We start from the raw sequence: 27,993 nt of genomic DNA, 5'->3' as shown, positions 1-27,993 counted from the left end.
TTATTTGTATTGTCTATTTTCTTGACTGTCTCCCCAAATAAATAGTGAGTTCTTGGAAGACAGGGATTAGATTGCTTAAATGTTTATTTCTATCCCCAGCACAATTTTTTTTCTTTTTGAGAAAGAAGTGGAGGGAGGAGCAGAGGAAGAGGGGGAGAATCCCAAGCAGGCTCCATGCCCAGTGCAGAGCCCGATGCAGGGCTCGATCTCACGACTGTGAGATCATGACCTGAGCCAAAATCAAGAATCAGACGCTTAACGGACTGAGCCACCCAGATGTGCCCCCCCAACCCCACCCCGCAACACACTTTTTAAATGAATGGGTAGATGGACTCATGGAATAATTCTGTGTCAACCTGGAAATACAGAAAAGCTTTAATAATGACTGAATGAAAGATAAGAAAAGAGATGAATCCTAGCTTATCTTCTCTTGTGTGTCCTGTACTTTCTGCAGATATTGCAAGTTTTGGAGATACAGAACATGTAATGATGACAGAGCCGGGGTCCAAATGATTTTAACAAGATAGACCAATGGCAAGAAAGCACCAAGATTAAATTTCATAGAGTTGAATATAAATTTTGAGCTTCCTAATTAAATGTGGCAGCTTGAATACCTGCATATATCTCTGTTCCCTTCCAAAGCTCCACCAAAGTAACAATTAAGGAAATTAAACAGGTATAAATCTATCAGATCACGAAATAACTGAGTCTTGATAACACAGGTAGGCAATATGAACAAAATTTTGGAAGCGGGAAAGATGCACCAGTGACTGAAAAATGACTTAGCAGAGCTGGAAAAGCAGAAACCCCAAGTATCTATAGGGATGTGAGATACTAGAAAATGTATTTATATTGGTTTTGGTCCCTGGTTCCTGGCACAGAGCTCCTAAGACCCTTGTAATTTCCTGGGTGACAGGAGTGGTGTCTTTTGTTCTAAGGAGGTGACTCTGGGTGGGCTCCTGGATGAAAACTAGTCACCAGAAAAGTCAAGCCATGGTGAGAAGCTTGGAATTTTCAGCCCCGTCCCCTGTTCTCTTGAGAAAGGAGAAGGGCTGAAAATGGAGTTAATGATCAATCATGCCTATATGATGAAGCCTCCATAAAAATCCCCAAAAGATGTGGTTTTGAGAACCTATGTGTTGCTGAACACATGGAAATGCTGGCAGAATGACTGGTCAGGACCAGGCAGGAAAGCTCTGCACCCCTTCCCCCCATACCTTGCCCTAGTTACCTCTTACACCTGGATGTTCTGTAGCCTTTATCACATCCTTTTATAATTAACTGGTAAAGGTAAGTAAGATGTTTCTCTGAGCTCTGTGAGCTACTCTAGCAAAGTAATGGAACCTGAGGAGGTGGTGGTTGGAACCTCTGATCTCTCGCTGCCTGCTCAGAAGCATGGGTGACAACCTGGACTTACAAGTGGTATCAGAAATGGTGGGGGGCAGGCAGTGCAGTCTTGGGGTACGGAGCTCAGTCTGTGCAATCTGATGCTACCTCCAGGTAGGCAGTGTGAGAACGGGGTTGAGTTCTCAGATACCCTGCTAGTGTCTAAGAATTGCTAGCTGGTTTTAGGAAAAACCGCCCCACATTAGGTGACCAGAAGGGTTGTGAACCTAGTGCTCTGTGTGAGTGTGGTAGTCGTATGAGTCATAAAGGAGCCTCCCAGGGAAGAAACACACAGTAGGGAGGAACTGGTTCTTCCCTACACAGGTGGGAGACTAGGTTGTTTTGTTTTGCTTTTATAAGGGATATGAAGCCAATGAGAGGTATAGAACCTGCAAGGATTTAGGTATTACAGGGCTGGGGTATTTGAAGGCAGGGATGTATGGAAGGACTGAAAATACAAATAGTGTTTAGAAATCTTACAAGGAACTTACTGGAGACCCAGATCCCCTCTTCTGCCTGCCACCCATGCCCACCCCAGCACATGGATGTTCTTCTTTAGAGAGTGAGCCAGAAAATCTCTGGATTTGAGGCATTGGACATGGAATGGGGTGGGGTATATTACCTAAAGACAAGAAGACCAGGGAAAATGAACACTTTCTGTCTTGTCTTCCTCCCTTCCTCCCTCTCTCCTTCCCCACCTCCTCCCTCCCTTCCCTTCCCTTCCTTTATTTCTATCCATATCTGAAGAGTTATATAGGGGAGAGGATTTGTTCTATATAGTTTCCGGAGATAAAACTGAGATAGATGATAGATAGATAGATAGATAGATAGATAGATAGATAGATAGATAGATAGATAGATAGAAGTTAGATAACATCTCAAAATGGTAAGGAAACTAATCGGTGTAGGCAAAGACTACTAAACTCCTGTTCAAAATTGGCTTCTGTGTGAAAGGCGTCCTTTTCACTCCCTCTTGTGTCCTGATGAATCCAGAATGGGCCAACTCAAAACCTGCTGGTCGGTTGCAGTTCTCTGTTGGGCAAAGTGGGCTTGGTGAGTTTTTGAGGGTCCGTTAATTCATTCTAAAATAGGGCAAATGTAACTAGATTGTATTAAAAAGGGCAGTTTCTTGGATTGCTCCATAGAAACCAGCTCTGTTTGAGTTTAAATAAGGAGGAAAATTGTTGGAGCACATTGTTTCTGGTTCTTGACTTGGAAGCACAAATACCCTCCCAAAGCAAGTCCCACAGATATTTTTCCAGGCCTAGACTAGAGGAGATGGAGAATAAATTTGGCAGCAAATAATAATTGAAAGAACTTATGTGACTATGCTAAAACAACCCCCCAGAGTTGGGCTTCAGTCATCCTACATCTTCCAAATTTTTAGCCTTTCGTTGTGCAAGCTGCAAATAATTGACACCAGGCTCTGAGTCAGCTTTCTGATCCTCACCCTCACGGTTCAGATTAGAGTCTAATTATAAGAGCTACTCCTACATCTCCAGAGGCAGCATGCTTGGGATTTCTTCTTAAATTATTAATCAAGAGGAAAGATAAATTTGCTTGATTCCGTTCCACAAGGATCAATTTTCCCATAGCATATTTTTATTTATTTGTGCATAAATGTCAATTTTAATGGTTACTTACTTTTATTATTCCTTAATTTTTCCATTGGCCTAGAGGATACAATGATCAGGCTAGTGTGTTTCACACAACCCTGTCTGAACACTGATGCAGCACAATACTCACCTGTAACAATTCCGCAGACCCCGGAAAGTATCTGCTTTATAGATGGTGCCGGTCGTTAAAGATGTATCTCCCCATAATCCCAATCACTGGAACTAAGTGAGTGTGGCATGAGAATACTAGGCTATAATGATGTCCCCTCAAATTCAATGTGTCCCAATATGGACTCCATCATTTTCTTTGCTCCCTTCAATGGCACTTCCTTTTCTATTCTCAGCGTGTTGCCCAAGATGGAAACCTGAGGGAACCCTGGACATATTTCCACTCTCATTCTCATGTGCCACAGTGAATTAATCAGCAAAGCCTCTTCTCTACACCTCCCAAATGCCTGCCCCCTCTTCTCCATTCCCACTGTCCTCACCATCTCTCATCTGGACCATTGGAGGAGACCCCAAATGACCTCCAGGTTTCTGATCTCTTTACTGTCACTGTTTAGTATCTTCATCAGAATGCTGCCAGCTGAGTGACAAATGTAATATATCCCTTAAAAGTCCCTCAGTGGTTTAAATCATCTTTGTTTTGGGGTTCTGATTTCTTAGCGTGTGGTAACTGTGCAGAGGACAGTATAGCGTTACACTTTTTCCTTACTTAAATGACCATTCCAATTTCACATACACCCAGCAAGTTCTTCACTTTCTCGTGGATCTTTTGCCAAAAATCAGGGGAACAATTTTATATTAAAAAAATAGTAAAATAAGCAAAAGAACTTTTTTCTGAGCCATGAAAATAGCTAAAGTGAGCATGAAATTGTTACGATAAATTTTGCTGAAGAAATTTTATTCAGCTCCTGTTTGTGTTTGGGGGTGCGTAATTTCCCATAATGTGCTTTTTTTGGTTGCTTGCCATAAAATACTTGCAATATTAAGATGATGATCAGGAACACATATAGCATCTCAAGGAGTCAAAGGTAATTTTAGGATCGGAGAAGAATCTAGCTAGGTGGTTTTAGCATTCAGAAACAGATAATTATGATGAGAAAGAACTGAAGCATGAACAATTATCTTAATCCACACCTGTGGTGATTCTTCCTTTTACTTCAATGGGAAAATAAAGATTATTTTAGTGGAAGAGCCATGGAGGAATATAACATACAGATCAAAATCTGAACATTTGCAAAATTGCTGGATCACTTTTTCGTCAGGACAAAGGAAGAATAGTCACATCAGCAGCTCCATTCAATCAGCTATCAAATATTTCTCAAGCATCTACTCTCCCTCCCAAATAAGCAAGTAGTTATAGACAGTTAAGTAGTTTTATTAATGTGCCATGTTGCAAAGGAAGAATACCAGTTGCATTTGATGGAAGGATCTGTCTTAGCTCAGGGAGCTGCCCGAGGAAGTGATGTTGAAGACAAGTTGGGAGGGCTGAGAAGCCAGATGAAGACTGATGGGATAGGTGTTCAAGGCAGGTGGAACAGCACGGATGATGTTTTGCAACCAGCAGAGAATGAAACTGAGAAAATCCCCAAAGCTAGTATCTGAGGGAACCAAAAGAAAGGAGAGATTAACAAAGAGATGAGAAGGGGAGTTAAGCAGGGTCCTCTTGCCTTTATTAAAAATCATAGGTAGTATTCAAACTAGAAGCTAGAGATAGTTCTGGAATTGTCATCACTGTGGAAATCTGCATATACATTAGCTAGTAGTAATGGAAAGTCCTTGTGTGTGGAGACTACTTTTTAATCATTTTATCACTGGTATCCAACACAGAGCCTTGCCGTGGTTGATGTTCAAGGAATGTTTGCTGATTGAAAAAATGCATTTGAGCAGTATAGCACTGTCATGGCTCTTACCCAAATTGAATCTCAAAATGATGCTAAGTCTAGGTGTCCTACTGTGTTTTACCACAAGAAAACCAGGACTCAGAGTGATGCCCCCAGGTGAAGGGGCCAGGAGGAGTCATGTCCTCTCACAGAACTGACATAGTAGTATAAGCTTTTTAATTTTATCAAATTAGTATTTTTAATCTTTTTAATAGCCAGTTAAAATATTTCTATTGTGAACATTTTCAAACATATACAAAAATAGAATGCTTGTGTACTTACCCCTCCGATTCAATAAGAGTCAAGAGTTTGCCGATTTATTTCATATGTCACTTAAAACAAATTCCAACAGTATCTTTTTTCAATATGCGAAAACTATAAAGAAAAAAGAACATTTTCTTATATTACCACAACACTATTATGACACCCAACAGAATAAAAAATAATTCTTTTTATGATCTAATATGTAGTCTGTAATGACTTGAAAATGTCTTTTTCCTAATCAGGATACAAACAAGCACTATACATTACATTTGGTCGTTATGCCTCTTAGGTATAAAAAGGACATTTTAACAACACTAAGAAAGACAAACTTTTAAGGACACAGACACCCCACAGTCTGTTATACAAGTTGAGATGTATGAAGCGCTCCCACCCTCAGCCTTATTTTTCTCTGTTGCGATGTGGCCCCACTCTCCGCAGTCACTGCTAGGAATCCCGGAACCAGATTGTTGTAGATTCAAGGGTATCAGAATCAAGGCTGAGTGTTCTCTCCTGAGCATCTCCCGCCTCCCCACAACCCGGGTAAGTGCCCAGTCTGTCATCCTTTTTGCCTGAGCCATGGTTTCCAGTCGACTTGGAGTCTTACACCTAGAATCACACCAATATATACTGAGCAGCTTTCATTGGGGCAGCGTGTTGAGGGAGACCAAAGAAAGCCTTTTCATTTTAATCTTACCAACCTAGATAGGAATCTATAGTTGTAGCTGAAATTGGCTGTTAAATGGTTGCTTAAGGTGACCAAGCCAGTCTGAGACAGGCTGTATGTGTCAGGAGCAAAAGAGGGGCTAACAATCACCCATAGAGGAAATTGTAGAATCAGGGTAGCAAAAAAAGCACTGGATGAGGCCGGCCCTATAAGATTTGCATTCAAGTTCCAGCTCTGCTGTGTGACCTTGGGCAAATTGCCTAGCCTCTCTGAGCCACTGTGGGAAGTGTTCTTCCCATTGTGCTTCTATTTTTCCCGGAGTAGTGGGTTATCCTCCAAGATAATATGTCTACATATTTTTCAAAACACTATTAAAGGATAAATCTGCTAGGAATGTTGTGGAAGCAAGAAAGATATCTGTACCACTTAAGTCACACCCAAGGGGACTGCCAACCTGCCTACCTCTAGAGCCAGACTGCTTTATCTCCTTTCTCTGCCCTGGGCTATAATTAGGCAAAAATATCACCCTTCTCTTTGGGCAAGATCTAACAGATCATTATTGCAGAAGAACACAGAAAGCTTGAACATTATTATTTTATCTTCTAGTTCCACGATTTTAATACAAAAGAAGGAACAAGACAAACTCAGCAAAGATGTAATATTTGTATTTGCCAAGGAAGGCTTTCTTATCTGGTTGAATGTAGTCTCAAGCACTACGCCTTAAATGAAGGCATAGTGCCTTCATCCTTCTGATGCATCATTAGCTACAAATCACACAAATTAAACAACAGCCTATGCCTCCCAGCTCTGAGCCTTTCACCCAACCTACCAGCAAAATCTTTAGAGAATCACCATTGGCAACTAGGCCCTAATGATACCAGCAGTTTCCATTTTCCCCTCAGAGTTTCATGTTTACTCTCTCATGCATGATGCCCTCGTGGCTTAATTTCCATAGCCAAGATAGAAATCAAATTCAACAGCGTTCGAGACAAATTTCAGGTACTGAGGAAATATTCCTCCAGGCAGATTGGGATTTTAAAAAAGACTATATTATATGAATTGTTTTTATTTTCTTCTTTAAGATTTATTTATCTATTAGAGAGAGAGTAGGAGGAGGGAGAGAGGGAGAGAGAGAATCCCAAGCAGACTCTGTGCTGAGTGTGGAGCCCGATGCAGGGCTCAATCTCATGACCCTTAGATCATGACCTGAGCAGAAACCAAGAGTTAGACGTGCAACTGACTAAGCCACCCAGGTGCCCTGTATGAATTGTTTTTATTATCACTTTATCTTTCTATGTACCATTCAGTTTATCAAACATTTTTTATATTTGTTTCTTCATTTGATGCTCACAACAATATACTTGTGATGTAAGTAGGGTATTAATGTCATCCCTATTTCTTAAACGAGGAATATAAGGCTTCAGGAGGTTTTAGTGTTTTTTTCTTTTCCATTTATTGAGCATTCTAGTCTGTTCCTGACACCGAAGAATACCATTTACAAATACCATTGCATTTAATCTTCAAACAATCTGATGAGGTAGGTGATGTTTTTTTTTTTATTGTACAGATGAGAAAACCAAATCTTCTCTAGGTTGAATAACTTGCACAAAAGTCCACGGTGTGAGTCAGTAGTGAACTTAAGATGCAAAGTTGGATCCTATTTAGAGTTTTTTTAAAAATCACATTGCATCAGGCTACTCCTAATTGCTTAAAGACAAAGCCTTTGCCAAGCTCAAAAAGCTTCTTTGCTGACTCTGTTTTGCAATAATCCTGATAATTTAAAAAAAAAAAAAAACCCTGCCTTTGTGAATCTATAAAACAAAGTTTGCATGAAGCCAAATTGAAATTTGATGTATCTAATTTTCAGAGTTGTATGCATATTGTGTGAAATAGCTGGTTAGGGATTCAGACTGTGGTTTGCCCATAAAACTTACTTCATTTTACACATTAAAGAATTCCTAAGCATTTGGCTGAAACCTCTTTATTTAAAGGGTCTCCAGCCAAGTTGCACAGAAAATTGTTCAAGTCAAATGACCTCAGTTCTACTGAGAGAGACAGAGAGAGAGACAATGTGCCTTCATTCAATATGTTATTAAAAATTATTCTTATAGGTTTGATCGACTTCATAGTAGATTTGGCAAACTAAAGGATCACTTTTCTTTCCCTGAAGTCTTTATTTAACTCACCCAACTCAGCAAACATTTATATTAGCATTTATATACTGATAGCTATGTGTCGTACTCTATTTTAAGTGTTAGGGATACAGAAAAAATTGTGACAATGTCTTGCTCTCATGGTGTCCACAGCTGAGTTTTTAATGCTCAGTACTGGAGATGTACAAGAGATTGGTATATACATCCTCTGTGCAATGCAGAAAAGATAGCTGACACCCTATTGTCTAGGATTTCTGGTTAAAGTTTGACTCTTGGGAATTTAGTTTTTAATCTGTTTATCTCTTTCTGTCACTCTCCATCTGTGTGTGTGTGTGTGTCTCTCTCTCTCTCTCTCTCTCTCACACACACACACACACACACACACACACACACACACACACAGTAGCACGGTAGCTTGGGTCAGAAGTAAGCCAAACAACATCTGCAAATCTTTAGCAGTGGAAAATTCCATGTCACCACTTTAACACAGAGGTGGCAGCCTGGGAGATGAGCTAAGTCAGGGGTTGAAGTGAACGGCTAGTAAATTCCACTGGCTAGGGGTCAGCTCTCTTGAAGGCAGGTGGGCATTCCAAGGCCTGTATGGGAGGGAAACCAGTCTTCTGACGTAGTCCATAAAAACAGCACCCTTCCCAGCATGACAGCTTGAAAAGTAGCCGGAGTGAGAAAGCTCTAAAGTATCTCTAAAGCCTAATATAATATGGCAGGACGTTTTCTGTGTCTTGGCTCCACAATCCCAGGGCAACTAACAAAAGAAGAAGTGGTGAAATGGGAACAGTTGATTTTTTTTTTCTGAGCTCCAAGTAAATATAATTATTTTTGTGTCATCATACACAAGAATTTTGACAGAGTATTGCTTCTTGGACTTGAGATATAACCTCTGATCTATGTCTGGACCTTCTTATAAATATGTGATTTTGTTAAGAGCCTAGTGGAGAGAACGCAGTAACATATTTGGGATTTTCTTGCTTTAACACTTTATCAGATTGCACTGATTATGAGGGCCACATCTTCCCCCCTCTACCCACATGTATTTCAGCTTGTGAGATCAGAATGAGTTGGTATCCACCTCCAAAAAAGGTGCTACTATTGTTATTAATTGATGGTGCTTTTAAGTGTCAATACTGCTTAAAAGGATGAAAATGAAGTACACTCTGTGTTAGATATTCAGGACAACGTTTCATAGGGGCAGAGGTGATTTCCCCACCTAACAAATGAAGAAACTGTTATCTCTGAGAGTGTAAGGGATTTTCCCAGCATCCACCAGAGCCAAGACTCAAATCCGGCGACTCATTCCAGGGCATGACTTTGAGACCCTTCTTGCTCTTCTCCCTTCACCAGTAACCCCACAGTCTTTCACAAAGATTTACCCTGCCTCAGTTTCTCCATTATAACATGGATCTGACTATATTGGCTTCTTCCCACCACACAGATATCCCATTACCTTCTAGAAAGCACTTGATACTAGTCACAAGGAGCAGATATTTAAATGGCAGGTGCTCTTTTTTTTATATTCACAACAGGAAACCAGAAAATTAAAGGCAGCAAAGCACTGGCCTGTAAGCCCCTTGAGGCAAAGGTCTTTCCAGTGATTTTTGTGTCCCTAGCATTTAGCATTGCGCCTGGCATGTAAGAAACCCTGAAGAAATGTTTGCTGAATAAATGAAAGAAGGATGTTTCCCCCAAAGAAATGGAAGCTTTTATAATTGCTCACAGTATCTCATCCCTGGAGCAGTGATCAGATGTCATGCTAAAAATAGATGTAAACTATTCCTCCTGCACCCTTCCCATGCACCCTTCCTGGACTCTGGCGACAAAGAGGTTCATGTCCAGGTAAACAATATTGTGACCCCAATAGACTGCACACCATTGATATTTGCCCCAGCCCTATTGGAAGGTACCCCAGCGCTTAAACTTCCTTAGCTTATGAACCACTCAGAGCTTCTAGTTCAGGTTTGTCTATGAAAAGCATCACTTCTCAGGCACGCAGCAGGTGGCCTCTTCAAACTACTTTCCCCGTAGTGAGGAAATGGTAACCCAGCAGGAAAGCAGCCTGTGTTGCTAGGCTGTGCAGAACCCCTCTTACAACTCAATCATCTCACCAGTTGTTGTTAACGCTGCGCAGTGTCCATAATGAGCAAATAGGAATAGGATGCTACTGTCCTTATTAGTGGCACTGAGGACTGCATATGCATTTATTCTGAAGGAACCCACCAAGGAAATAACAGCAACAACTATTGTACATTTGCCACGTGCTTCATGTCAAATCTCATTGTGATTCTCAAAACCACTTTCTGAGAAGAAGCTCACAATTTTACAGATGAATGAACTGAGGTTCAGAAATGTCCGAAGGCCCCGTTGGTAGCAAATGACAGGCTTAAGATTTAGAGCTGGCCTCCTAACCTAGAGTTCCTAACCCCCCCTTCCTTGCTCACAACTGGGGGTCAGCAGCATGAGGTTGTAACTGGAGAGGGGTGCCCTCCCCACCAGTTCTTGAAAAAGAACATGCCCATAGCTTCATGCCATTGTCTAACACACTGAGCTCAGCATTTCCTTCTCTAAGACACAAGGCTGGCCATCTGAGCCTTGAAAATGTGAGGCAGCTTTGATCAATTTGGATTAATCCTACTGCATTAAACAATGCCTTCCCCCTCAGAGAGGCAATGCCTCTTTTTCTGTGTGAATGATAAGGTGGATTTGCATTCTGGGTCTCCTCGTTCACTCTTGACAAATTGCAGAGGAAGCGAGTGTATAGCAGAGACCCTTCTCGTGTGTAGCATGTGGTGTTCACACCTTTGCCTTTCTCCATCCAAGTGTCCATCAGTAACTCAAACCCTTAAGAAACCAATAGGCAGCGTGAGGCTCTGGAATGGACACAGGTTTCCATTTTACTTAGTACAGAAAGGGGTTATGACTTTTGCAAGCAATGAGAGTAGGTGTTGAATTACACGTGAAAATTAACAGGAGTTACCAGTCATTACCAAGAGTCAACCCTTGACTTCCATATGCTCTCTTGTAATCTTCCTAACACATCTTGACGTAGAAACAATTATTATTGCTGTTCTACTTATGAGGAAGTTGAGCCCAGAAAGGTTAGTAACTTCACAATGATACAGAACTAGTAGGCGGCAGAGCCAGGATTCTGACCCCATCTATATAAGTCACATTTTGTACCCTGTCTACCGTTATCACCCATCATGTCCAACCAAGTGAAAGCAAGTGACACAATTGCAGTATGAATGTGTCGTCAGGAACAGCTGGATGTAGATGCCCAAGAAGGAGAAATTTTTTATGCATCCTAGAGAGAAAGAACCAGCTGGAGGTAATGTTTCTTGAAACTCCTCTAAAACATTTGCCTAGAAGTCGGTTTTCAGTGGTTTGCTTCCTGTTATACAAGAAAACCCCAAGACACATAAAATATATAACTTGTAATTCTGAAAGCATTTACCAGGCACCTATTTTGTGCAAAGTAAGACAGAAAAATGTGTTGCTGCTGTAATACAGCTCCCCACTTCAGCATTGTTATGCTTAATTTCCTTGTTGATGTCCCATTCTGGAAGCAAACTCATTCAGGTTCTGTCTTATTCAGCACTATATGCCAAGCACCTGGCACAATCCTGAGTCTAGGGCACAAGGAACAATAGGCCCTGAGGTTTGGGGACCAGAGATGGGTGAGGCATCCCCATCCTCTGGGAGTTTGTACTGCAATAAAGAAGAAGCCCAGCATTCACATAATCAACACAGCAGATGAGAGGAAGGAGAGCAAGATGTCAAGAGAGATAAGGAGAGAGTTGAGGACACCTTGGGTTCTAAAGGAGAACTAAGGTTTTATACCAGATGTGACAAAATAATGGAAATAAATTGGCCTCACAGAAATCCAAGGTCAACTCAGTGACTTTGGTGGTTAGTTAACCTCCCTGAACTTTTTTCCTCATCTCCAAAACTATATACCTACCTCAGAGCTTTGTTAGAAAAAATAATACAGTATTTCAATGACACAGCACAGATACTAGCCTGTTACAGGTGCTCAGAAAACATGAATTCCCCTTTCGATGATACAAAGATTGGAGCCGTTTCAAATCTCACTTGAATGTTCTCCCGAGTGTTAGGAATTTGACTGAAAAATGTATGAAAAGGGAAGGCAGAGATGTGACTAAAACCTTCAAGGAAAGGAGCAGGGATTGAATAAGATTAAACAGATGTGGTAGTGTTAGATTTTGTTTTGTTGAAAAGTGTGATTTTCAGTACTATTATAAAACATAAAGAAGACATATCTCACAGTTTACGTACCTGCTTTCTTACTTATTTCTAGAGCATTTCTAACCATAAACTCATTCATCTTTGAGAAGCTGGAGACAGTGCTCCTCTTCTCTCTCTTCTCTCTCTATCTCTGTCTCTCTCACACATACCATTTATATTTGTAAATCCAGATTTCATTGCTTCTGCTCTGAAGTAATTATTTGTACTTAAGTTTTATTTTCTAAAAAGGAGTGAAGAGGGTCACCTGGCTGCCTTGATTGGTGGAGCATACAACTCTTAATATAGGGTTCGTGAGTTCAAGCCCCATGCTGGGCGTGGAGCCTACTTAAAAAAGTAATAATAGGGGCACCTGGGTGGCTCGGTCATTGGGCGTCTGCCTTCGGCTCAGGTCATGGTCCCAGGGTCCTGGATCGAGCCCCGCATCGGGCTCTCTGCTCCGTGGAAAGCCTGCTTCTCCTTCTCCCACTCCCCCTGCTTGTGTTCCCTCTCTTGCTGTGTCTCTCTCTATCAAATAAATATATAAAATCTTTAAAAAATAATAATAATCAAATAAAAAATAAAGGGATGCCTGGGTGGCTCAATCGGTTGGGCTTCTGACTCTTGGTTTTGGCTCAGGCTATGATCTCATGAGTTATGGAATTGAACCCCATGTAGGGCTCCGCACTCAGCAGGGAGTCTGCTTGAGATTCTCTCCCTCTGCCCCTCCCCCAGCTTGTGTGCGCTCTCTCTCTCTCTCTAAATATGGATAAATAAATTTAAAAGAAAGAAAAGAGTGAAGATATAGGTAAGCACTTTTAAACATAGAATTTGTGGTTAACATGAATCTCAAAGTGGAGAAATTGAGGGCATGATGTCTTCCAATTAAGACAAATGCAATACAACACAACACTTCTCCGTCCACAGTGGGGAGTGTAAACACTATAGAAGATGGTGTAAAACAAACATTTCAAAAGCAAGGCAGAAAACATCTGGGGGATCTAATGAGCCATATAATAAGGAGAACACAGTTTGCTATTAAAGTAGCCTGTTGTGAGATATAGACTGTGACAGCCAGAAGAGCCTTACAAAGTGCTGATCAGCTAGAGGTTAAGTATCAGAGAAGAGTTTCCAATGTATGACATGCCTGTGATGGGGAGAGCACAGAGATCACCTGGAGAACGATAAAAATATCAATGGGATTTGGGAGCGGCTGTGATAAACCTTGAAATTAGACAATTTAGCCTTGAAAAAAGAAGTCCCACAGGAGAAGCATGTTGTCTTTCTTCATTAAAAGAAACCTTAACATTGAAAACGAGCAATTTCAGCACCTGTAGGCATTTTATAACTGAACGCATTTAATGATTCTGCTCACTTCCTCATTCATGATTCATTCAGAAAATGTTTGTTGAACCCCTATTATTTAAATGCCTCCCGCACACCAGACGCTGTTAGGGACAGGGAACCCCAAGGAGAGTGAGTTGTGGTTTCTGTTCTCAGCTCAGTCTAATGGGGAGGACGGGCAACTGCACAAATCACTGCAATTTGGTGTGATAAGTACAAAAAAGTAGCAAAGTGGTCAAACAGGGTCAGGACTGTCACTAAATTAAGATGCTTAAGTAGGGGAGGCGAGGTGGGAGTATAGGTTTTTATCACAGTAGCGCAGTCATCAAAGTTGTAAGGGAGGGAGTCCTGAGAACAGATGGGGGATTTACTAGTGCTCCGGGAGATGCCTGGTATTTAGGAAGTGGCAGTGTGGAGCATGATCAGAAGACGCTAAGAGATCCTGCTTTGTGTCCCAGACCAGATTATCTTCTTCTCTGAGAAATGCTAACCGGGGCTGCATGACATCTGTACAAAGCTCTGACCAGTACCTGCACTAACTAACCTGCCCATACATGTGCTCACATAGCCTAAGATCCTGTTTATAACAGCAAGGAGCTGGATGGGTCTATCTTTGGCTATACTCTGCAAATGTGAAATAAATTTACAGTCTTAACCATGTGATGCCATGAAGGGTATTAAGAAATATATCTATGTATTTGGGAGAAGGCAGGAAAGATCCAAGTTACACAGTTATAAAGGGAGAAAAAGGCATTAGCATAATATATATTGATGACCTCATATGTATGTGGGTATGTGTGTGTATATATATGAAATGAGTTGATAAATGTCTGTGCAAGTCCAGCACACAACATGTATCTCTAGAGAAAGGTGGAACAAAGGACAGCAATGAGAGGGAAGGAAGAAAAGCTAACCTCTCAGTTTCTATTCTGTGTTTTTCCATATAGCCCAAATATTGACAACATCCATGAACTTCATTTTGTGATTTAAGGAAAAAATAATTGCCCATGAAGCACTAAGCACAGTGTCTGCCATGTGATGCATAAATAATTAATTGACTCTTAGGATGGCAAGAAAAATGACTTGCCCAAAATGATTTAAATCTGCATACAGTGTCATATTGATTGTTAAAAATGAATGTTTTCTCTGTCAAAAGGGATTGAAATAAATTTCTTAATTTATGATCAATAGATTTTAGGTTAAATATGTATTCTGCTTATTTAATCATTTAAGATTTAATTATTTAAAGCTAAGTTTTGCCCCAAAGATACAGATGTAGTGAAAAGAAGGGCCACATGTACCTCAATGTTCATAGCAGTAATGTCCACAATAGCCAAACTGTGGAGAGATGCCCTTCAACAGGTGAATGGATAAAGGAGATGTAGCCTATATATACAATGGAGTATCACTCAGCCATCAGAAAGGATGAATACACAACTTTTGCATCAACATGGATGGGACTGGAGGAGATTATGCTAAGTGAAATAAGTCAAGCAGAGAAAGTCAATTATCATATGGTTTCACTTATTTGTGGAATATAAGGAATAGCATGGAGGACATTAGGAGAAGGAAGGGAAAAATGAAGGGGGGAGGAAACCAGAGGGGGAGATGAACCATGAGAGACTAGAGAGACTATGGACTCTGGGAATCAAACTGAGGGTTTTGGAGGGGATGGGTTAGCTTGGTGATGGGTATTAAGGAGGGCATGTATTGCATGGAGCACTGGGTGTTATATGCAAACAATGGATCATGGGACACTACATCAAAAACTAATGAAGTACTGTATGGTGACTAACATAACATAATAATAATTTTTAAAAAGCTTAAGTTTTGAAGAGGAAGGCTTCCAAATCTAGATTGCATAAGATTTTGCTTAAGCACCAGAAATTTCCACTCAACTTTGATAGTTTTATCTTTAGAGTACTAAACTTTAAAAAAATACTAAGCATTCATAGGTCATTATCCAGTTATCTACTTATCACTGAAAACCAAGGTCAACTCTTCTCTTTTATGATATCCCACCCCGTAATAACCAACAGATAGTCAGTAAATTGAATTTAAATTTAATTTTGTGGAACTTTTTTTTATAAAGAATTTGAAACACTTAAGTAGATTATCTTTTATTATGTTCATTTAGTCATCCTTGTTTTTATGAAAAGTTATGAATAAATTGAAAATCAAATTGTTTTTTGAAATGTACTGAGGAAATACTTTATGATGAGTTTCTCTCTATAAAAGAACAATTTATAATTTGAATTAGCATTTTAAAAAATTCTCTGTGGTGAGTTTCTTTGTAATTAGAAGAACCATTTATAATTTGAACTAGCATTTTCACATTTATCTTGTGAGTCAGTTGGCCTTCTCACCTACTGGATTTTGCTAAAGTAGGACATTCTATGCCAAGGAGATGATAGAACAAATTGTGATTAGAAATATCAAAACTTCAAAAGCTTCTCCTTTTTACATGCTGATTGTGTTAATAAGTATATTAAAACCTATTTGTACTGTCTTCATTTTTACTGGATTGACATATGGAAAAATATTTTTCCTATGAAGAAATAGTGTGATATATACCCATATTTTCTTGATTTTTTTTTAGACCCATATGTTTCTAAAATATATTTACCCCTATTTCCAATACCATTCTCCTAGAAGCTCATTTAAATATATAATGCATCTTAGAATTGATGAAGTTTGACATATGGACTTTTTATATTAAAGTTATAAGACAAAATTGAGGTATGATCCCAAATGATTAGCTTCTAGCAACCCTCTAGTAGAGAAAAAAACTTAGTCAAATTAAAAGGTAATTTTTTTACACAATTCATCACCAAACACTTTGTTCTCTGGTCTCTCGGGCTGAAAGTTAACTGTAGACTCAACCTTCCCTCCCAATAACATTGCTAGTTCCTTGGATATTTGTTTTGTTCATGGATCTTGGTATTTTGGGTGTGGGGGGGTTGCCCTCTTTTCTCAATTAAAGTTTTTATTTTGAGATAATTGTAGATTCATATACAGTTGCAATAAATAATACAGGAAGATCTGTGTACCTTTTACTCATAGTTCCCCCCAATGGTAACATTTTGTAAAACTATAGCATAGCCAGGATACTGACACTGACCAATCTAATTCCAATTTTTCCAGTTTTACTTCTACTCATTTGTGTGAGTATATGTGAATGTAGTTAGGTGTAGATCATTTTTTCACATGTTCAGTATCCATTACCACAGTCAAGACAGCACATTTTCATCACCGCAAGAATGCCCTGTGCTGCCTGTTTATAACCTCACACACCTCCTCCCTCATGGACTTTTCACATGTTGGGGATTTGATGGTAGTATGTTTTCTAGTTACATTTGGGGAAGTAACTAATTTGTCCTTTTCCTTTTGCCAATGTCTGCAAATAAATAATATTAAGCAGCTGATCCCTCCATGTTCACTATTTTGAGTTGTGCATCTCCCTGATATTTGGCAAAGGAACCAACATCAGGGGCAAGTAGCCACCTTGGCTAGGCACCATTTCTCCTTCTCTGAAGGCACAGGACCAAATCTACCATCTTTGTTTCCTTTCCCAGATTACGCTCGATTTGAGGCCAAAATCCATGACCTACGCGAGCAGATGATGAACCACAGCATGAGCTCCGGGTCCGGGTCCCTGCGAACCAATCAGAAACGCTCCCTCTATGTCAGGTAGGCAACGGAGCATTGCTTACTGTGATCTGCACTTTGTGAGCAATCCAGCTTGGGGAGATAAAAGCAACACCTTGTAGCAATGAAACACATGTTCTTAGTAACCCAGGCTCATCAATACACCACTGTAAGACATCAAGTTTAACCACTTTGAAGACATTTTTGAAATGTTATTACATTAAATTAGTCAAAAGCCCTGATTTTAACAAGTTACTGTTTGAGAATGTTATGATCTAGGGTCAAATTCTTAGCACAGGTTGCAGTAAAAATAATGAAAAGAAATATTTTCATTCCTGATCATCTTAAATTGAATATATGGCCCAAAACCTTAGACTTTTTCTTACCATCAATATAGGGAGAAAATATTCTTGTATCACCTCTTGATCTGCTTGATATATATTGCATGAACTTTGGTATATTGAATGATAATCAAAAGCACTCTGCTAAAGAGTTACGTGCTTCTTCCCAACAAGTTTCGGTGGACTTTCTTCCTTGGTATCTCGTGACCAGTTGTTTCTCAGCTCCTATATTCCTTCCAAAATATACTTCATCAATGCTGACTGTACTTTTTAAAATAATATAAGTATTAACAACCAAAGGGGGAAAGTAATACCTAATACACTGTGAAGATGAATCTGTGGGCCGGTGGAGGAACCATGCCCACCCTCACTGCATTCTCCTCTCCTCACTCGGCCCCCGAATCTGGTCTGACTCCCACCTAAGGTCATATCCTCCTCACCTGAAATTTCACTGTCTTTTCCTCGCATGAAGGGTATGTTATAGATACTAAATTATGTACTTGAATTGATGTGTTCCGTTGGTTCCACTTTGGCTGTGTAGTTATTTTCTGTGTCTATCAGGTAGGCACAGCAGAGCAAAGAAAGGAGCAGGATTCCAGATGTTGGCATGTTCTTGAGGGCCTTGATTTGCTGGCCCCCCTAGGACAAGCAGAGACTCCCTCTATATTCCAGGGAGTTCTAATACTTCAGAAGCCCCAAGACTTAAAATAAAAACAGGATAAAACCAAACAAAGCTATTTTTGACTATGAACATTCCAAATTTGACTAACTGAATTTCACAAGATTATTTTGATATACTCCAGTGTAATCCTCAACAGGAACTATTAAGAACCACCCGGGAACATGTCTTGTAGTGAAATCACAGATGTGATGAAAAGTGGCTATTTCTTTTCTCCTTACTGGCTTTATGTTGCTGGTCTCTGTGATACAAAATATTCTAAATCTTGAAATGTTTTAGCCTTGGGTAGCAAATTGGGAAAAGCCAATTGGGTTTATAGAATAGAGAAAAATCTGTTAATGCAAAAAAAATGGATATGTAGAATAACACTGGAAGGAAAAATTACCATATTGTTATCTATTAAAAAAATAGAATGCATAAAAATGTTAATGTACTTAGAAAAACTTTGCTGAAAATATACTGGTAATAGTTGAGTCTTTTGAATTAAGTTGTGGAAGATTAGGAAAATTAAATGGGGTAATATAGTGATAGAATGTAAAACTAATAGACTTACTTGAAAGAGTCGTTATTAATCAGACCCAAACCTTTATTCTCTAAAATGATAAATAAAAATATGACATACAAAAGAGATCAAGACTTAAGGTAATAAAGGATGTTATCTTGTATCACATTCTAATAGTTGGAAATGGAATTAAAAGGAGGAACCACTTTTAAATGACACTGAAAAATAGCTGACACTTCATGGGCAATTCTCCAAATGATCTCTCCACTATACAAATATGGTATTTGGTTTCCAAATGTATAATTATTAACACTTAGTTAGTCCCTAGAGGGCTGACCTTAGCATCTAAAGGACGCTTAGAGGCATAAAATTGGAAGAGGTAGGGGCCATGCATAGAGTAAAATCAGAGGGAAAGAACATACGAGACACCCTCCCCCCCGGCCTTGTTCTCATACGATGTGATAAAAGTAATAGCCCCTACCCCAGCAACAGCAACGAAAAGGCAATCAAATGGAGTGAACTAACAAGGCCTATGGGGAATTCTTACTAAAAATGACCCAGCAACTTTGTACCTTTGTCCCCCCTCTTTATTTTTTATAGAGGGGGGTGGGTTACACCAAATTGGGCTAGAGGATTTTCATAGAGATGCTTGCTTTATCTGGAGCACTTGAATAGGGCTAGTGCCAGTTGGTTGTACTTATTTTAGAAAGTCAACTAAGTTGCTCTCTCAAAATAAATTAGTAGCAGGATTTCTCTGATTATATAAATATCAGATGATGAGCATGTTTCTTTAATCTGAGAATGACATCCTGGAATATTATTTTGCTTGGCTTTATGTAAGTCTAGGGCCGGAAGGAATCTTAAGCAGCACCAGGTCCACTGTTTAATTGACAGGACAGGAAACTGAGGCCCCAGGAGGGGAGAGATTTGCCACCACTCTTTGGTGACAGAATCAGATCTTCTACCTCCCTTCTCACTCCGCCTCCCAAGGGCTCAGCTTCTGTGGTATCAGCTGTGGAGTGCACTTGAGCTGTGATTCCCAATCTGCTCACAGCCCCCAACTCTTAGATGAAGGAATAGGTTAGCCAAGAGGAGAAACTCGAACATAAACCCCTTTGGGGTTTTTACACAGGATAAACTGCATTATAGGACATAGGGGATTTCTGTAGTTTTGTTGGTATTTTTCCATGAAGCGAAAACCTAAAGCAGAAAGCAGCCTCTCTTTGTTCTGTGACAAACAATTTAGCTGACTTATAGGATATTTGTCTGCACCACAAAACCACCCCTTCCTCTAGGAGTTGCCTCTTCTTCCCCCACCCTGTCCCACCCACAGAGCCCTGGCTGTGTCTGAGAGGCTGTGTCCTCTCAGGATGGTGCATGAGCTGGCCTCATTCCCTCACTAGAAATCATCCTCCCAGGTGATAGTAATTTGTTTGCCTGAAAGTGTTGAAAGGAGGGAGGGGGGATTAGCACATCTGAGCCAGGCAGTGTTTTAAACTTGAGCCAACCAACCCTCTCTATTTTCCAATCTACTTGTAATTATTTTCCTTTTTTGAATCTTTTGTGTAAGGTGCCCAAAGTGCTTCGGTAGTGCTATACAAATGAAGTTGATTGCTGCTTATGATAACGCTGTACCTGTTCTGTGGGAATGATTTGGATATATTTGCTTTACTGGGCTGTTTGTATTGTGTATTTCCTGCATTGTCAAACATATAGCTGTAGAACCTGGAAAGTAAATAAAATGTAAAAAATTTGAATAAAATATTTTTCAAAAATGCTCCACAAGTACATTATGAATTCTTCAGACGTAGATGCACTTGGGCTCCCGAGCCACTGGAATACGGATTTTGTTGCACGTGTTTCGAGGCTCTCTATGTGGGCAGATGGAGCTCTCCCTGCCTCTAAAATATGCGCTCTTTCTTACCTACCAGCTGGTGAACGCATCCCTGTGACAGAGAACAAGGCTTTTCCTGCTACTAATAAGAATGGACCTTTATATCCAAATGCTACTAAGAAAGGTCAGAGATGTAGGTGATTGAAATCACATAGAAGTGCAAATAGCTAAGGAAAGCACCTTTCCTAAGGTAAAGGAGAGCAAGAGCACCCAGGACTTGGAGAATGGGGAGAGGAGGAAAAAAAAGCAGCTAAGTCCACCAATGGGGAGTAAAAGGTCACAGGAAAGAGTGAAGCCTGGCCCATGTTCATTTGTTAATCAAAGGTATCCATTTTGAGAGTTCAAGTGAATAACCTCTCTGTCTTGAATTTGGGCTTAAAAGTCATTTGCTTTGATTCATTTGTGCATTCATCAAGCTGTTTTTGAGTGTATATTTTGTGCCAAGACCCATAATGGACACTAAGGACTCAACCGTAAAAGTCAACGTTTCCTGCCATAAGAATCTCTCATCCAGTGGAAGAAATAGATGAGAGGAAGACAATCACAGTGCAGCATGGTGTGAAAAATTAGCTCTAGAAAGGCCTGGAACATTTATTGCTTCCTAATGCAAAGATAGCCGAATTGGTCCTTAAAGATCTTATGTGAGTTAACTTACAAGTTTTCAAGTCTTTTTACTCAAAGTAAGAAAAATATTCTTCACTGTGACCCAGTAAATACATACACATATAAAGCTGAAAAACATTTTTTATTAAATTGTGCTTTTTATGTAAAGTGTATTTTGTTATTTTCCATTCCATTTGTCTCCCTTAAAAAAAAAATGAAGGGCACAACTCATTAACTTGATTTAATAACTCACTAATCGGTCACAATATACAGCTTGCAGATGGAATAAACAAGAAGGAGCGCTCCAGGTGGATGACACTGTATACAGACAGGAGAGCACACCTTCACTGCATTACATGTAGCAAATCTCTGGGCTGGTGTTCCAGCCATTTTGGTACAGAAGAGGAAGTGGAAGTGAAGGAAAATATTTGTCCGGCACCTTCCCTGGATCAACCATTGTGCTAGTGGTGGTATACATATGTTTTCCCATATGATTCTCCCAACATCTTGAAGAGTCAAAGAATGTTCCTTCCATATTACAGATGAAAAAACTGAGATTCACTGAAGTTAAATAATGTCCCCAAGATCACAGAGTTAGACTGGATGTAAGCATAGACATTCAGGGCCTGTGTGTGAGGCAGTGGAGAACAGTGTTGAAGAGAACAGTTCCTGGATTCTGTCAGATAAAATTTGAATCTTGGTTTTGCCACTTACTAGCTCAAGTGATTTTGGACAACTCAGTCTCTCTGGCCTTGGTTTCTTTATCTGTGAAATGAGAATAATAATAGGATACCATAAAGTGGTCATGAGGACTAAATAAAATAGTGAATTTAAATACCTGTAACATAGGAAACAACTAATTGGTGATATTTATCATATATTATAAAGGTAACCTTTCCCCTGCAGGACAGAGAGACCATAGAATTGGTCCTGAACAAACTACTGTTTTCTCAGCAGAGGGATGAGACACCCTTGTCCCTTTGCTTTCCTTCAGCAAGGGAAGGAGGACAGACTTCCTGGCACCATTTTACATTTTCGCTCATCTAGACCCGGGAACCCCAGGATTGCAGGCTCCAGAATGCCCATCTCTGTCAACTCACCAGACATCTCTCATAACCCACAAGCATCTGCCCAGAAGTAGAATCTGCAAAGTATTCAGCTGGAGCCACAGATAGGAAGAATCACTGTGCTTACAACTGGCCCCTCCAGTTTGTCATCGCTATCCCTAGCCCATGATTCTTCAACTTCTCCTCTGCATTCTTCACCCCCTCCAAACCCTCTGATCACTTTTTGCTGCTTCCTAAGGTAGCTTTTGCTTCAAAGGCTATAATATGACAAATGCTCTTAGGTCTGCCTCCTGCCCCATCGTTTAACATAAGGCTTTCATACAATGATTCCTCAGTGCACTGATTCTTACCTTCAATAAACATGATTTACATACTTTCCTACAGTGTACCAGTCTATGGTATATGTTAGGATACAGAGATGAATAAGAACACGGCTCCTTCCCTTAAGATTCTCATAGTCCGTATCTATGGGCCATTCAAATAGTGGTCAGATCATTACTCCCCGATACCCTGTGTGTTATATGCTTTGCAATTATTATCCTTTTGAAATCTTTGCAGTATGCCTGTTAGGCCTCCTACAGTGACACCTGCCCAGAAGACCACTGGTATTTAAAATTCTTCTGTTAAAATACTGATCACTCTAGTCTTTATTACATTTTCATGGTAAAAGCCCTTGAAATGGAAACACCATTCAGTACTGGACCTGCGAATTCCAGTTAATGTCTTCATTTTATTATACCCTTAGTACCATATGCCACAGTGCTTGGCATAAAGAAGTTTCCTTAGTAAATATTTGTTGAATGAATTAATTCCTAGACTCTCTTTCCTAGACATATGTGAAAGAAAAAAATTAGAGTATAAGCCAAGATCTTTGAACAACCAGTCCTATGCAAGTTCCATACCAGCTAGCCTGCCACCAAGTCCATGGAGTCTGGTCATCCTGAGAACACAGGCATTGCCTACTGGTGCTGGGATTTCCAGGAAACGTCTGGCACTACAGGGCAGGTTGCTTCATTTGCCTTCTGAACTCTGTGACTCTTTTTCAACTGGGGGCTAATTCAATAATAGATTTAGACCAACACACACAGCCAATACCCTCTTAGTGAGAGGACTTAGGGTAGGGGCAGGGGCCAGGGTGAACCTCATCCTGTGTCTCATTCTCAACACCCTTAGCCTTCCTATTGGAAGTTACATCGAGGGCAGTCTTGAGAAAACAAATTCCACTCAGGATTCTTTATCCTGATGGGTTTTTGTTCTAGGGGAAGGATGTTTTCACCTGATTGATTTTGTTGGAAGGGGAAAGCTAACTCATCATATAGGTAAGAGATTCTGGTGTTTGTTTTTTTCTTTAAACTGTAGCATACCCTTCCACTCCACTTCCTGCTGCAATATTCTGCTGGTCAGTAACCTGGGGGTGGTAAGGAAGAATTTCAAATGGAGCCTGTCAGGGTACTTCACTCCAGTGTGAAGCTGCTTCTAACTTCATGTGGCTACAGAGTTCTCAAGGACATTTAAGACAAAACCATGAAATCTGTGGACTTATTACAAGTCAGATTTTTATATCTTCCTTCCCTCCAAACTTGGACCCAGCATGCTGTCAGTAGCTGTCCCCAGAGGACATATTACGCTCATCTGCATGTACCCCCTGCCCAGTACTAGCACAGGGCTGGCCGACAATGGCATTCGTATTACTTCTCAGTCATTCACTCATATATTCTTATTTAGCAGAATCATCATTTATTCATTCAGAAATATGCTATATTGCCGCAAAAAAGGAAGTCAAAACTGCTTGGATTCAGATTTCTTATCTCTCTTAGAATCTTACTGCAAGAGACATGACCAAGTATCTGAAACAGTTGAACAGGATGAAGCAGAAAGTCTGGAGAAAGTCTAGACTTGGGAAACCAGAAGAGGTCTGGAGAAGGTACTGCAGTGTCTGGGTGGCCTGCATATGCCACACTGAAGGGCTAGAGTTCATGTGCCCAGACTTCACTCCTGACTTCCCTCAAGCCTTACAACAGTGCTGTGCCAGATACCACCATTCTACAGAAGACGAACAGTGCAGAGGGTCAGAGAGGCTTAAAAAACGACTTATGCAAGGTGCTATGGGACCAAGCCATATTCTTTACCCAGATGTATCTCTCAGTGAAGCCCATGCTCATTGTCCTTCCATACAGTAAAGATGAAGTTGACCCTATAGGGACACAGGTTAAATTCATATCGGTCAACCTTCTATTTGGTTTACACTTTATACTGACTTCCTCCAGATAGACCTGGCTTCTGGTCCAGACTTCAAAGTTTATTGATTGCTAAAACGAAATTTTCATTTATGAAATGCACATAATACCTAGTTCACAGGCTTGTTGTTAGGATTAAGTTAAACTAAGTCTATAAAAGAGCCTGCCAGATGGGACTCATTAGGTAAAGGGGAGTTCCTGTTACCCCTGTAAGTGCTCAGAGCCTCACTCCTAAGCCGGTGCCTCCTTTGAAGCAGAATAGAATTTGATTCTTCATTTATACTTTGGGACTCATTAGCATTATGCTCACTCTTTCAGGCATTTGCATTTTTAATTGCATCCTTAATTGTGGAATAAAAGGCTTTGTCTTCAGGCAGCTAATTTTATGCCAGAAATAGAAAGGAGGAGGAGTCACTGGGGATCTGGGGCAGTTTTCTCCTTCTCTGGAAATCACAGCTTGGCCCTGATTTTAAAAGGTTTTTAATTTTTAGATTTCTATAGCAAGAAAAAGGACAAAAGATACATGGGTGGCCCTTCCATTGACCATTATGCCAAAATCTAGAATCTTTTTTCCTCTACCTCTATGCCAAGATCTAGAATCCAGGTATCATTTCTCTTAATGGTGCACCCTAATTCATTCACTCACTCATTCATTCATCCAGAAACCCTTTTTTGAGCATAACCATCCACCTCATACTGCACTTTACTCTGTGGTTAAAAAGATTAGTAGTGCATCTTTTCTGTCCTTAGGGTGTTCAAGGGTCATGCTATCAACATAGCTTCTGCTCCCTGCCCCCTCATCTCTAGAGGAGGGGCTCATCCCTTTAGACCAAAATCATTGCCTCCTACAACAATCCAGACAGCTTTAGCCAGAAAAGAGAGCAGAACACTGAAAGATGGGACACAGAATGCTCACAGGAGGGATGGGTGACAAGTGAGGGCACAGAAGAATTGAGGGAAACTTAGCCAAAATCATGAGGTTAGGTTAGGAGCAAAGGAGTAGACTCAAGCTCTTTGGTCTTTAATCTCATTGCCTGATACATTATAGGAATTCGGTAAATACTTGTTGAGTGGCCTTTTTGAGTGGCAGTTGAAGATGGTGATTAACAGAACAAGGGATTAGGAAAACCATCAACAACAACAAAAAAAGGAAAACCATCAACAGCTCAGTGCTGGCTGAGTGAGCACCTGCCCCTCTGTGTTCCTCTGAACCACCCAAACTTCTCTCTTCAATCCTTCACAGGCTCTCTGCTTCCTACCTGTTGACTCCTCTGTCCCTTCCACTGGACTGGATGGGGAACACCTCTCTTAGATGGAGATTTGCTTGGTTGCAGCACAATCTGGCATATGGTAACTGCTGACTCAATACAGTGAATGAATTATGGATGTCACAAGATTGGAGAGCATTTCACTTTAATTAAAATTTTACTTGATTACCTCATGACTTGCAAATGGTTCCCTGCCTAACAAAGGTCTTTGTGCCTTCTTGATCTAATGAGTAAGCAGCCCTGTTAAGTAGGAATAATCATCTCAGACTATGTTGGGTGTTTTTTAACCATTTAGCCAGACAAATGCCATATTTAATATAGGTTAGACTTCAATTTCATTTTCCTTTTTATTATAAATCAGTAATAACTAACAATAAAAAACATGGACAAATGCTCTTAAAATACATAATCATAACCATAATAAATAAGAAATTATAATTGCATCATACTCCGGGCAAGCAGTTTACTAAGCATCTTACGTGGATTATTTTATTTAATTCCCAGAAAACCCCTATGAAATAGGTACTGTTTTTTTAACCCCATTGTAAAGAAGAGAAAATGGAGGTCAGGTTTGAAGTTTACCCGCAAGAGGCTACGATGGGGCTAGAATCTGCATGTTGTCTTATGCCCCTACCTACAGTGCCATGTGGCTTTCTGGAAGGACTGTCAGAGATCTGATTTGATTTGATATGGTATGTCTGTTAAGGAGGTCTTGTTTTCCCACAGTTTTCAGCTAAGGAATCTGAGACTCCGAATACTAAGCTCTCACTCTTTTCTCCAAGGATGGAATAGCACCAGGACTTTGCCTCAGTCCACTCGGTTTAAAGATGTGTAAACACACATCTCACATGTATCTTTGTCTAGTGTTTGCCTTGTGTTTCATTTACTGCCATGTTACATAGCACAGGATTTTTATAGAACTACTTTTGCATTATGAAATGTTGAATAACCTCGTCACCTTAGATCCCGTGCCCTAGTTTGAGGATACGCAGAGCATGTGGATTTGTGATTAAGTTGAGTGAGTCTATGCTGAGGTGTGGCCATTACAACTGGATGAACAAGGTCCCTTCCCCTCTTTGGCTAAGACAAATTCTGCAGCCTGCATAGCACATCAAGGAATGCAGCTGAAGTGCCTGTCACACATAGTGCCCCACATGTGGGGGACCTGCAGCCTCACGCCCACTACCAGCTACACAATTTGCAGGGCCCAGTGCAAATGCAAAGGTGCAGCTTCTTGTTCAAAACTTAAGAATATCAAGATGGTAAGACCAGCGCGTAATACTCCAGTGCAGGACCCTGTGCTACCATACAGTTCCCACACCTAGGAAGCCAGTCCTGCTGACACCTGGTTTAAGACATTTGGCTCAAAGCTGAAAGCATGTGTGTTTTTCTTAGTAAAGCGTTCAGTAAGTGGGAGAACTATGAAGTCAGCATTGAGAACGTTTTCAAGGATCCAAGTTTTGCCTTTTACCTGCAAGAGTACTTTATATAAATTATCTCAATGCCTAATTTCATGATCTGTAGAAACACTCTGTGCCAGCCCTCTTAATGCCTGAGAAACTTTAAATTCCCACTTGCTCTGAGCTTTCAACAGCACACTTTGACTCATCTCTCTCCGCTGAAGTAAATCTTCCAAAAGCTAAGTAGTGTCATTATTTCACATTTATTTAGCACCAGCAGTATATTTTCGTCTTCCTGTTCTGCAAGTTTCTGCCCCCTTCCTTTGTTCCTTGGGCCTACATTTTTAAGAAAATGCACAGAAGTTTCTCAGAGGACTTTGGAAATTCCTGGAAACTGTGGGTATTGGTGTCCTTTCCAGGTGTCATTTTCTAAGCACAAAGGCTGTAGGACTTACAGATTTCCCTGACCAGCAACATTAGAATTAAAAAGAAAGAAAAAAAATCAGGGACCTGATGTGGGATTGACAACTTGATTTCACCAAGTAAGAATTTTAAAAATAATAAACACACATTCAAATCATCATATATATTTTTAGTCTATTGCTCTTTATTTTTGCCATCATTTTATATGAAATAGGGCACTTTATTTTTTAAATTTAATTTTAATTTATTATGGTATGTTAGTCCCCATACAGTACATCAGTTTTTGATGTAGTGTTCCATGATTCATTGTTTTCAAATAACACCCATGCAATACATGCCCTCCTTAATACCCATCACCAGGCTA

General features: G+C 40.2%; 1 protein-coding gene across 11 annotated transcripts in view; it reads left to right on the top strand.

The window, feature by feature from the left end:
* Positions 1 to 27,993, top strand: part of DLG2 (discs large MAGUK scaffold protein 2) — a 1,451,407-nt gene that overhangs the window by 1,284,637 nt on the left and 138,777 nt on the right. For 10 of the 11 annotated variants that reach the window (XM_021686447.2, XM_021686448.1, XM_021686449.1 and 7 more), the window contains one exon: positions 17,143 to 17,257. In XM_021686447.2, the coding sequence (XP_021542122.1) occupies positions 17,143 to 17,257 (115 nt within the window). Of the gene's footprint in view, positions 1 to 17,142; positions 17,258 to 27,993 lie in introns of those variants that run through there. The other variant, XM_044919510.1, reaches the window with a different exon arrangement.

Source organism: Neomonachus schauinslandi, chromosome 11, assembly GCF_002201575.2.
Source record: "Neomonachus schauinslandi chromosome 11, ASM220157v2, whole genome shotgun sequence".
Lineage (NCBI taxonomy): Eukaryota > Metazoa > Chordata > Mammalia > Carnivora > Phocidae > Neomonachus > Neomonachus schauinslandi.
Note: the sequence above shows the minus strand (reverse complement) of the source record. Positions and strands in the feature narration are given on the sequence as shown.